Below are 13,044 nucleotides of genomic sequence, written 5' to 3' on the forward strand. Positions count from 1 at the left end.
CTCAAAAAAAATACCATAACTGCACTGCAGCTGAGCATAAACATGTAGGGGAGTCATTTGATACATTCCTCAAATGTTTTAGGTTGGTTTGGTTTTACACACTCCAAAATAAACTCATTTTAAAAGCGCAGGTCAAGCTTTACTCCTCACCGCAAGCGCTTCTTGAGCTGCAGGCTGTCATGAATGATCCTCTTGACAAACTCCAGTTCACCACCTTCCGCCATGATCTCCGTCACCCCGCCTGTGTTCACTGAGCTGGGAGGAGGTCTCCGTGAGTTCCTGGAGTTGACTCCCTGCAGAGAGCAACAAGACAGACAGAGATTAAGACAAAATCCTATTAGAGGCCTGTTACTATCGTGTAAACAAATACTGTTTTGTGGTGTTGTTGTGTTCGGTCTCAATGAGTCAAAGGATTCATCAGATGGATACGATTCAACAAGGACATCGGTAAAATGTGTCAGGATATTAAAAAGGGCAGGAGAATACTGACCTTAGCTTCTAGCTGGTTGGCAAAGAAAGGAGGGTTGCACATGCAGAAGTCATACACGATCTCTGTCTCTTCTTTCAAGGCGTCCATCAGTAAAGTCTTCTGGGGAACTTTGACGACTGGGGTGAGACGAGAGACGAGGTTTTAGGTAAACATGGCAGCTCTTATGGAAACATAAAATACATAAAGTCTGAAGTGCATCTATAAACTGGATGACTGTGGTTGTCCAATACCAAAGTTGACAATCATGAGAAAAATGTGGGGAAATCTTTAGTCATCAGTCCAAAAGTATTGTGCTGGATCAAACTGTGAAAGACCAAATTCTTACTATATGACTTTAACTCTTTAATATGGCATGAAATTATGCATTGAGCATGCTTACCACAGTGATGACGTTTCTCTCCTTTAATATTTTTTGCCATTTACATCAACAACAATCTATCATCCTTCAAACTGACACTGTACAGTCAAGCTTCAACAAAAGGTTATTTTCATTATTATTTAACATGCTAATTATTTTGTCTAGGAGTCATGTATTGCTTAGTCTATATCAATCAATCAATCTTTATTTGTATAGCGCCAAATCACAACAAAGTTATCTCAAGGCACTTCACACATAGAGCAGGTTCTAAACCGAATTCTTCAGGTTTTAACTTTAAAGAGACCCAACATTCCCACATGAGCAACAGTGGCAAGAAAAAACTCCCTTTTAACAGGAAGAAACCTCAGAATCAGACTCAGAGTGGGCGGCCATCTGCCTCGACCGGTTGGGGATGAGAAAAAATCCCCAATGTTTCCTCTCACAATTTCATATCAAATTGCTCGTTTTGTCCAAAATCCCAAAACATTCACTTTGCTATCATATAACGCCACGAAAAAGCAGAATATTTTTAATTTATAAACTGAGAACCAGAGAATGTCTGGTAATGTCTGGTATTTTTGCTTGGAAAGTGATTAGCTAAATAGTAGCTGATTGTTTTTTCCAGTAAATTAACCCATCAATTTATCACCTAATTGTCTCAGATCTAGTAAAGTCACAAAGACACAAATTGAGAACAGTTGCACAGTGTGACATGCAATCAACCTGCAGGATAGTTGTTATCTCACAGTGTGTGTTGCCATTAAGGCGCAGGAGGTGAGATGACAAACATGAGATTCTCAGACTGTAGTTTTAAATGAAGCGCTCTAATTTCACGAGTTTTATGAGTGGACCACGCTCACCTTTAATGAGGTCAGACAGGTTGTTCTGCTCCACGTTTTTCGTAGCGTAGTCAAAGCAGATGTCATCAACCTCAGTGGCGAGAAAGTACCAGCCGTTCATTGTGGCTCCCAGCAGGGGGTAGATACAAGACGCCCCCGTGCCTGAGGACAACGACACACACACACACACACAATGTGGAACATAAAAATGATGCATGTATTCATGATGATTAATGGTTTTTACCTTCAGTGAACAACAAAGAAATATGCTGTGAGGCTGTTTAAAGTGAATGATTCTGAGACGCTGTGTTTCAAATGCATTATTTTTAACTTAGGGGCCGTAACACACAATAAATGTCACTTCCAACAGCTATAACTGAATAAATCACATCCAACAAGGACCAAAGTTGCATTATTCAGTCAGACAGAGGTGGCACCGGTTAGTGGTGGAAACGCCCAGTGGTGATCCATCTTGGAGCCGACAGCTTCAATCTGCTTACAGACCGGTTTGGGGGACACCAATCAGTGACTTAAACACACAAAGACAGCCAGCCCTTCCTCTGATGGACAGAGCAGCAAACAAGCAGTGACATGTGGATGGAAATTGGGACTAACAAGTGCTGGAACACTGGAAACACTGGGAATGACTAGGTTCATGTGCATCTACTGGGAGCTGCTCTGTGCCGCTGGCTGTCTTTCTCTGGAGCAAACTCATGAAATCTGATCAGCAAGAAGTAAGAAGAGGAATTTTTTTTTTCAGTTCAGTCTAGCAGCTGCTTGAAATCACTGACAACTTTCTTCTTCCTCATGAGAGATGTAGCAGTCCCATTTATCTCCACATGTATCTCTACTTGAGTTCTTCTTCTTATGTTGAAGTGTTTAGATTGTACAGTTACACACAGTGTGATTGTGAGATGAGTGAAATGTGAAACAAATATCTAATTTATGGGCTTAGATTTTGCAGCCTTGTAACAAAATCTGACGATTAAAGAGACTAGGGAATAATTCAAATGGGATTCAGTTAAAAAATAAATTTCAAGACCAAATTTAACATCAAATTCTAAACATCTGGACGATCTTATGATGATATAATGTGATGTCCTCACAGAACTGAATCAGTCAACTTTAAGCTTCATAAATAAAATTGAAGTTACAGATGAAATCACAGTGGCAGAGTCTGAACTCTTCAGGAAATCCTTCAGTTCAGTGAAGAGTGATTTCAGCTCGATTCATTAGTGGCATCTTGGACCTGTACTGAGAAGAGAGCAGAGCATTTTGTGGCAGTACCGATGTCGATGCCCCTGCGTGGTTGTTTCTGGCCGTCGATGAGGTCCTCCACCCAGTGGATGTAGTTGAGGCGCAGAGGGACGGTGGGTATGAGGCGCTCCAGAGGGATCTCAATGGTCAAACCAAAGTCCTCTTTCAGTAGGGTGCAGGTCAGCGCTCGCACCGCCTCCGGCTCTTTGAAATTCACCCTAGAGGAGAAACAAATGTCAGTGTTTTAATATGTAATTATACGCTGTGTTTTGAATGAGGAAAATAGATATAAATGTGCTGATAATATAAAAATATATCACTTCTGACCGAAGCTTTATCTAAGGATTAAAGGAAAATTCCAATTTATTACAACCAGGTGGGGAGTTCTGGTCCTCTGAAATGAGGCCAACGCGGAAGTAACTTAGAACTGCATTCTATCAAAAGGCCACCAGGGGGCGACTGTTTTGGTGTCAAAAGGATTTCCGTCTCTCTATACAAGTCAATGGAGAATTCACCAACTTCTCACTTGATTTCTAACCTCAGTAAACGTTTTCAAAATGTGTTTATGGTCTCAATCGCTAGTTTAAAGCCTTCTTCAATGCAGTATGGTGTTCATTTGTGACATTTTGGCCTCCCTGATTTTATATTTGACGATAAAGCAGGGTATGCATTAGAGCGTGGCTACGTCCTGATTGACAGGTTGATTGCCCAATGTCCTCGAGATCCAGCCCTCGCAACCAATCACAACCTCCCCCACTCCGCCCATGACCCCGCCTCATGCCCATATAACTAGAATCCGTGTTTTTATTTTTCCCAGCATGCACCTGAAATTTTCAAGATGGCGCTGCCTAGATTCGAAACTATTGGCTTCCGAGCAGCAGTCCCCAAACCAATGGGTGACGTCACTGATGTTACGCCAATTTCTTTTATACAGTCTATGATTACAACACAGGTCTTAATTTCAAAGTTTAGGATATCATTGTGATCAGTATATGAATTGCTAAGATGTGGGAACTTGTGATACTGATTGGAGAAATTGGTTCCATGGGGCCAGAAACACGTAACAGGTAATGAAGCAATCATCAATCAACAGTTTAACCTAATTATCTAAAACTCTTTATTTGAAGATAAAATGACATGAAATAATTCCTGATTACACAAATATGGCAAGTTCAGCAGGTCAAAGTTAAACCACAAAGTCAATCTTTTCTCATTAGGTGTGTGTGTGACACTGTGATAGAAACATGAATGTACTCTCAACAACTGAGGGTTATCTAGTGTTATATAGTGTTATACATGATATCTATTCAGCTGAGACCCTGTTATAGAAAAAACAAGAAGACAGAAGACAGGAATGTGTTTCATGCTTATCCTGTTAATGAAATAACTAAAAATCCTTTAAATAAATCCGTTATAATTTTCAATATTGCTCGTAATGACCGAATCTGACAGTCGACAGATGTTTACAGTATACATATCGTCATTATCTGCAAACCCTACTTTAGTTCATTTACAACCTTTTCAGTTGGTGTTTTTTTTTTAATGTCGCCCCTTTCTCAGATCTCAGCGAATACTAATAGGAACCAAGGGCAAAACTACCAAAATCTAAAAAGTGAAATATCCCTTTAAGAGTCATTTCAGTGTAATGATTTGCTGATCCTTTTGTTTTTACAGCGAGAAGACCTGACAGCAATTTACCAGACTGCTCTTAATGCAGCACTTCATTAACCCTCGGCAGCTCTCTGCACTGTCCCCCAATTACTTCTCCACACACACACGAGACAATAGGGAGATAAGCAGCCCATCAATTCACAATCCCTTGCTAATGACAATGAAATTCATGTTTTCAACATTACCAAGATGTCCCACTTTTATTCCCAACTCTGCGTCCCAACCGCTGGGCTCCTCCGTCCTCTCCTCTCGACGTGTTTAATGATTTCAGCTGTCACACACAAGTAGGAGCGAGTGCAGCAGACAAAACGAGTGGGCGAGATAGGTATAATTAAAGCTTTGCTGAGCGCATTTGCACCTTGGCAGATGTAATTAGACACATCCTGGTGATGTGGAGCGTCTGCCACCTCACACAAGTTTAATGCGAGCGAGTATTTTAAGTGGAATAAATAAAATCTCTGTAGAGATCCAAGACATTCAGGAACCATTAAACCTCTGTTAGGCTTTTTATTTTTACGCTTTACGCTTTTCTTTTTTCACAAACCAGTGTAGTTTTACATTCATAGTATTTGGCACCTCTTCAGGATCCCAACATCAAATGAAAGTCATCTTAATTTCCAGTTATTTTTCTTTCTTCCAGGCCGATGCGATGACCAGAATATCTCTGACTATATAGGTTTGAGTGGGCGTTCAGACTAAAAACATCCCTGCATAAAACAATACAAGGTGCTGAGTTGGTGAGGGGGCTTGGAAAGACAGTGAAATGTAATCAAGGAAGTCTGTTTACAGAAATAAATCTGTTAGTTTTAAGGCTTTTGGAACTTATGACGAAGGATTGTACCACTCTGGAAAGTCATCACAGCAGCAGTAATTTCATCTTTTAGGCCGCATTCAGACCAAATCTGGCAAAGCATGAAAAACAGATGATTTATATCTACATATATAGGATGTTTTGGTTGTTGTTGTTTTTTAAAGTTGGTCCTACAAAAGCAATTTAAAGAGACTTCGACAATTAATCGTGAAAATATTCATTAGTTGTTTTATTGTATATCCTTACACAAATAACCTTTAGATCAGAGGTGTCAAACTCATTCTCATTCAAGGGCCACATACAGACCAATTTGATCTAATGTGGGCCGGATCATTAAAGAGAATGAAGGAAAGAAGGAAGGAAGGAAATAAGGAAATAAGAAGGGAATTAAGGAAAGACAGGAGGAGGGAGGGAAGAAAGGTAGGCAAGAGAGATAGTGAAGGACGGACAGACAGAAGGAATGAAGGAAAGAAGGAAGAAAGTAAGGAAGGGCAGATGGAAGGAAGGACAGAAGGAAGAAAGGAAGGAAGGACAGATGGAAGGAAGGAAGGAACGAAGAAAGGAAGGAACGAACGAAGAAATGAAAAAAGGAAAGACAGATGGAAGGAAGGAAAAGAGCACTGGATGGCAAGTGGGCCGGATTGCACCCCTCGGCGGGCCATATCTGGCCCGTGGGCCGCATGTTTGACACCCCTGCTTTAGATGATCACATACTGACACACAGCAAACCTGGAGCGAGGAGGTACTACAGTCTAGAAATACAGGTTGGTTTCTGGGACTCTAGTGGAGTTTAGAGGCCTACAGATCATCTTTGCAGTCCAGCACGAGCACTCAATGGACTCTGGAGGGGTTTGTTTGTTGTGAGAAAGCAAAGCGGATCAACTACAGACTTTGTGATTGTTAAAATGTGATTTTATGACTTTTGATGTATTTCTAACCACAGTAACACGTGTGAGAGAACTTGACGATAAAAGAGGTGTGTTGTGTTTGTGTAATTTTGACATTATCTCTTTCCTATGGTATGAAACTAACCCCAAAACACAAAAACTGATCTCAATTGAAATTCATGAGACGGACTGAGTGCAGTGTAGAGGACTCCACTGTCCCGCTGTTAAGGTGATTGCGGTCACTGAAGTCTGCGTCTTCATCCGGGAGTGATAACAAAGACAAACGACCCTGAAGCAGCCAGGTGTGCGATGGATACAAATGAGCAGCGATTTACCTGTAGAGTCTCACATTAATCTTACCAAGTGTCTCTACACCTAATGAACATATTAGGTTAATGGTCCAGTTCAATCAGCTGCTGAAGGAGAGTGACCTCCTGCAGGAGAAACACCTGGCTCCTTCAGGGAGGTACGACACATTTTCAAAACGATGAATCCACTTGAAAGAATTTGCACTTTAAAAAAAACATCCCAAGCTCAGAGGAGGCAGGGAGATATATCAGCATAACGCTCACGATATCCAAACCGAGAGCCGGCCTCTCTCATCCGGCTCTCAGATGTTCTGCCCTCGTTCATTTCTCCTTCGAGGCATCATTAGATAAGGATCAATATTCAGAAAGAGAGAGAGAGAGAGGGAAAGAGAGAGAGGGAGAGAGAGAGAGGCTGCATGGACCAGCCCTCTATTTTTAGCTCTCGATGAGCGCATGTGTGTGTGTGTGTGTATGTACAATGCAGACCGATCACTCCCATCAGCAGCACTGCGAATGCCACGTCTCCATGGCAACCCCACCTACTGAACAGATGAGGAGAGAGCACGCAAATCCGGCCACGCTGGAGCAATGGCTGATGCCAGACGGGAGCGTGAGCGTGCCCGCGATTTATACGTCTCCCTGCCGCTTGCGTGCTTACGCCCTGACGGAAGCAGACGGGGTACGATGTGGGACAAACCTGAGTGAAAAAGTTGAGATGAGATGAGATGTGCTGCACAGTCATTTAGAGAGACTGAGAAGTGAAGGAAGGAATGAGGAGTCAGTGTCAGCTCAAAACCTGGACTTGTGTTCAGGTGAAAACACCCAGAGGAGCAGAGTGATACACACGAGACTCTGCAGGTGAAGAAGAAGGAAAAATGTTCCAGGTGCTGAGAGGCAGAAAAATATTCAGTCGAGGTTCAGATGGATGAAGAGAGCAACATCATTAAACCGGAGGGGAGTTTACTGCTGAGACAAACACCTCGCTCTCACCTCTACACTACACGATCAGCATGAAAGCACACACACACACACACACACACACACACACACTTTTTCAATCTCGGACCACAGAGAGGTGACCTTCAAGCTACATCTACTTCACTCTGAGTGTGCAGGGAAACATTTTGTGCTGATTAGCAGCAACTTCCTCTCTCATGTCAGGTGTGTTTTTAAACGCTGAGCTGATCTTGTGAGCACTCAAAAAGGTTTTTCACTGTGTGTGCACCACTGAAAACTCACCGTGACATTAAAGCTGAACTGGTCTTTTGAATGAGCTCATGCAAATGTGCAAATTTTGAGCTATTTTGCAATTTTGCAAAGGTGCTGACGCGGTAAAGACGACCAATCAGGATGCTCGTGTTAAAAACCTGCAGAACTGCACAAATATGTAAAAAAAAAAAAAAGGGGATTTCCAAAGATTATTTTGAATTTCATGGTTAATAATAATATTTTTGTCAACAACTTGTCTACAAGACAGCAGTGGCAGATGATTTGAGTGCAAACATGCCGACAGAACTAATAAAGCTGAAACGACTGGTTGATTAACTGACAGAAAATGAATGGTGCTTTTGCTTGTCTTCCTTTTGAGAAGTGGATATCTTTAGACACAACAACAGAGAAAATAATCAACGGATGAATCAATAAGTAAGTTAATCATTAGTTGTAGCTCTAATGTGGTTGAAAATTGGTATGGCAACTAATGACAGGTCTGTTTATTATGTTCTTGATTAACTGATTCATTATTTGTTCTATAAAAAAGACAGAAATGTGTGAGAAAACACACACACGATGATGTCAAATGGTTTATTTTAATCAACCAAGAGACATGTTCAGTTTATGATGATATGAAACAAAGAAAATCATTAAATCTTCACATTTGAAAACCTTTAAAAAAAAGGCCATAAACTTTTAATTGATTATTGAAAAAAGCTCATATTTTGTCAATTCATTTCAATTGACTGCTTCAGCTCTAATACAACAGGAAGTATTAACCCTACTTTTAAGTTTATTTTCATTTGTTTTTACTCATTAATCGATCACATGATCTTATATAATGAGATCGTCAGTGTCAGCCAATGAAAGCTAATTGAAGCTGCTGACCAGAAGCCTAAACACAAACTATAATCCATAATTAACTGTTAAATTATTTGGTGTTTGACGATGGTCCTAGCAGATTTATAGATTTTATATATTATAATACAAAATAATGCCATATCTGGTTTAGTAGTCACTCATTTCTCCCATTAGATAATAATAAAATCAGTTAAGTCTCTGCTGGGCTTTCCAGGGAGGAAAGTACTGCAGCTGATCATTACCATCATCAGTTTAAAACGTGGCATCGTCGTATCGGAGGTCACAGTTATTAATTTCCTCCTTCTCTATTGCACAGAACACGTTTAATAATATATCTCTGAATAAAATGAGTGTGAAAATTGAACATTTCATTAATAACGGCAGTGAAAATCCTTCCACACATGATATTCTCCCAGTGCGTGAAAAATATGACTTCCAAATTAAATGTCAGCCAGGCTGTTGCATTTTTAATCCCCATTCATGCCTTCTAATCCCCCCTCCCCACTATCAGCCTGATCTGAGCCCCCCCTCGTCCTCCCCGAAAAAAAGTGAGACTGAAACAAACCAACACTCAAGACTATTTAAGGGTTTATCTACTCCACACTTCAATTCCAGTCACATCCACCATATTTCTCCTCCTCCTGCTGCTTCTGGTGGTCTGAGCTCCCCTCTCTTTGCCCACCGCTATCAGTCCGCTCCACTGACGGGCCCAAAATGAGGGGAGACGTCGTATCTCCCCGAGGATTGAGTGAGTGTCTCCCCAAGATTACTCTCATCCTCTAACTCGCTGCTTAAATACTTAAAAACCCAGTAGATGAATTCATGGGGAAATACAAAACTAAGTTAATCCCTCCGCTGATGGAACGACAGACTGAGGAAGAAGAAGAAGAAGAAGAAGGAGAAGAAGAGACCAATTTCTGCTGACGGTGAACCAGAGCAGCTGCCACACACACACAAACACACACACACACATCGTGGACGTCTGTTAATGTTGAAGGAAAGTCGAATAAACTGGCAACAGACTCAGTGACTGGGCTCAGCGTCTGATCACTGTACATGTTTTAACTATGGTCGATATTTCTAAATAAGGATTCATTCATTCTGCTCGGGTGTTGGACAGAAGACACCGACCAATGTACACTGATAAAAGGCATAAAAGAAGAAGTATGAGCCTCCGCTGCCACAGGCTTATGGCACACAGACACCATCCAGCAGCAGAAGGCCAGACTTCACATTGGAGGAAGAAGGACGAAAATCACTTTGAAAGGGAAGTGAACACTCTAAATATATAACCATTATTACTCTGAACACATGACTGCTATTTTACCTATTGCCACTTCCTCTAGAATTGTACTATTCTCAAAGTCCTTAATAAATGATTCTTCTTGGCTGCACTTAAAAGCAAATATCACTAAATGTATCAATTCAAATGTCTGCCTACATGTAGTGTTGTTACTGTTATTACTGCACACTACTATAATACTGAGTTAGCATATAACATGAGACCAGGATGAGGTGATTAATAGTATAATAATATAGCAACAGCATCCTATACGGCTCATCATCCAGACTCCTCAATAAACTCCAATACATTCAGAACTCCGCTGCCCGCCTGCTCACCCACACCCGCTCCCGGGAACACATCACCCCTGTCCTCCAAAAACTACACTGGCTCCCCATCTCACTCCGTATACAATTCAAAAATCCTCCTGCTCACCCACAAATCACTTAACAACCTGGCCCCCACCTACCTCACAGACCTGCTCCACCATTACACCCCCTCCTTTGCCCTCCGATCCTCAGAGGGAAATCTCCTTGCCCTACCTCCTCGGACCAAGCACCGAACTTGGGGGGACAGAGCCTTCTCCGCTGCCGTCCCCATCCTCTGGAATTCACTCCCCAAACCCAACAGAGACTGTACAGACCCCCATACCTTCAAATCACTCTTAAAAACACACCTTTTTAACCTGGCTTTTAACCTGTAAACTGTTTTTTATCCTCTTTCCATTTTATGTCTTTTTAACCTTCTACATTGTTTGGTGGTGTGTTACTCCACAGTGTTCTATATTTTAATTGTGTCCTTTGTAAAGCGTCTTTGAGCACTTGTAAAAGTGTGTTATAAATAAAATGTATTGTTATTATTATTATTAACAATAGCAAACTGTAATAGTAAAAACTGGTGTATTGTTTTTGGCTGCCAGGCCTGTAAATCTTCTACCAGCCACTTTTGCAGGTGAGCCAAAAATAATCATTTTGGACCCTGCTTGGTGTCTCCCAAACACACTGCAGTGCCAACCCATTGTTCATCGTCTGTCTATCTGTCTGCTGGAGAGACAGAGACAGACTCAGAGATGCTACAGACTGATAATTAACACCTGTCACATACGGACATCAAGTCGAGTTTCACAGCGTACCCACACACACACATACGCCCGGCCCACCATGAAGATGATTGACTGGCCACCTAGCAGCCCCAAAAAGATCAGCCCACACCGATATGTTCGCAGTCACACACAGATGCTCAGACCTGCTGCGGTGACACCGCGTCTGCATTCATCTGCATAACACAGACAATAACGAGTGATTCCCTCACTGAGCAGACGTGCTACCTGTTTCATGACACACAAACAGAAGAAGAAGAAGAGGAGGAGGAGGAGGAGGAGGAGGAGGAGAGCGTCTCAGTCCTGACAGATGCAGAGCGTAAACAATAACTGTCAGCTCCTGCATTCATTCAGAGTTTGCTTTGTTTTGTGGAGGATTTTCAACAAGTAGAAAATAATGAAAAAATAAAAACAAAGCATGGAGCTGTCAGGCTACACTGGAACCAACTTAACTGAGATAAATGGTACTTCAAATCAAGAAAACTGTGATAATTTAGTATTGTAGATTTCATTAGATGTTGCAGAAAGTACAAGATTAGTTGTTAAGTGTTTTCATGGTGGATCACAGCTACTCTAATCATTTAAAATGTAAAATATCTGATGGCAAAGTGATATTTGAATGATAAATAATATTAAATGAATCAAGTGAAAGTACAAATACTATTCTCTGGGTGCTGACGCTTGTGTCAAACTGGACTGAAGCACTTCTATGAAATCCTGCAAACAAACCACAGCTCCCAGTGCCACATCTGTCCGTTCAGAGACAAAAGAAAGACAGAAAGAGAGATGGAGAGCTGTTCATCTTTCTTTCCCACAGCAGCAATCATGAGCTCACACTGTTTGACGTCACCTAAACTAATCCCACCGGACCGATTCCTCCTTTGTTCCCCTGCCTGGACTTTTTCCACAACATGACTCCTCAGCAGCATCTTGATGGGAAGCACGCACACACACACACACACACACACACACACACACACACACACACACACACACACACACACACACACACACACACACACACACACACACACACACACACGAGCACGCGCACACATGCATTAGCAGTGTTGCACTGATATTAATTGCGATGTCCACTTTAAGTGCACAGCCAAACACAGGAAGCTGACCAGGCAGTTTTTTTGATTGACACACTAACCCATTTTTAAAATTGGAGGTTGGATCTAAACAGGGGAGGGGGGCTCCTACATACTCTGCACGTCTCACTAATAAATAAAGAAGGCAGCAAACTGCGGATGAACACAGCGGAAAAGAGGAAAAAAAAATCTTTTGATGTTTGATCCATTAATCATTGGTCCAGGCTGCTTCTTCCTGCTGTTACCAGAAGCTGAATGAGCAGCAGAGACGGAGTCAGCGGGGACGCGAGCACTGCTGAATGTGAGTTAAGCTGACATATTTGTGAGATGAAGTTTGTGTTTCTGCTTTAATAAAAAAAAAACACTGTGTGGCCAAAATATGTTACAGCCATATGTGTTTAAAAAACTCACACTGCTCCCATTCCGCCTTAATGAAGTCAGATGCTCGTGTCCAGTGATAATACAGCGTTCACATCATGTGGGATGGATTCCCATATTTACTTCACTCGAGCGCTAACATCATCAAACAGCTCAAGACAGATGTATGAGCTCATATGTGGCACTTTATCGTTTCAGTTTGGGTGTAATTATCCTCACATGATGGAGTTTGACTGACATGTTTCAGACACTCGCATATTATTAAGTGCCACTCAAGTATTATCCGAACTTTAGAGTCATAATTACATTTAGGGTGTCAGCATGAACACTACTTACTGATAATTAAAGTAATTCAATTAAAGCACACTCCATGTATTGATTTCTCCCCGGAGGCTGGGAGTAATGGAGCTCTGCCATTCAGGGTTGGGAGATTGCTAACCTGTGAGTCAGTCAGAGTGATTGACAGACATGAGCTCCTCTGATTGGTTAGAGGG

At 41.6% G+C, this 13,044-nt stretch overlaps 1 protein-coding gene across 3 annotated transcripts in view; it reads right to left on the reverse strand.

Moving 5' to 3' along the window:
- mettl16 (methyltransferase 16, N6-methyladenosin) overlaps positions 1-13,044 on the reverse strand; it is a 34,397-nt gene that overhangs the window by 19,001 nt on the left and 2,352 nt on the right. For all 3 annotated transcript variants that reach the window (XM_053320515.1, XM_053320516.1, XM_053320518.1), the window contains 4 exons: positions 2,975-3,162; positions 1,709-1,849; positions 491-606; positions 151-293 (listed from right to left, as the gene is read on the reverse strand). In XM_053320515.1, coding sequence (XP_053176490.1) covers positions 151-293; positions 491-606; positions 1,709-1,849; positions 2,975-3,162 — 588 coding nt within the window. The remainder of the gene's footprint in view (positions 1-150; positions 294-490; positions 607-1,708; positions 1,850-2,974; positions 3,163-13,044) is intronic.

Source organism: Scomber japonicus, chromosome 6 (genome assembly GCF_027409825.1).
Source record: "Scomber japonicus isolate fScoJap1 chromosome 6, fScoJap1.pri, whole genome shotgun sequence".
Classification (NCBI taxonomy): Eukaryota; Metazoa; Chordata; class Actinopteri; order Scombriformes; family Scombridae; genus Scomber; species Scomber japonicus.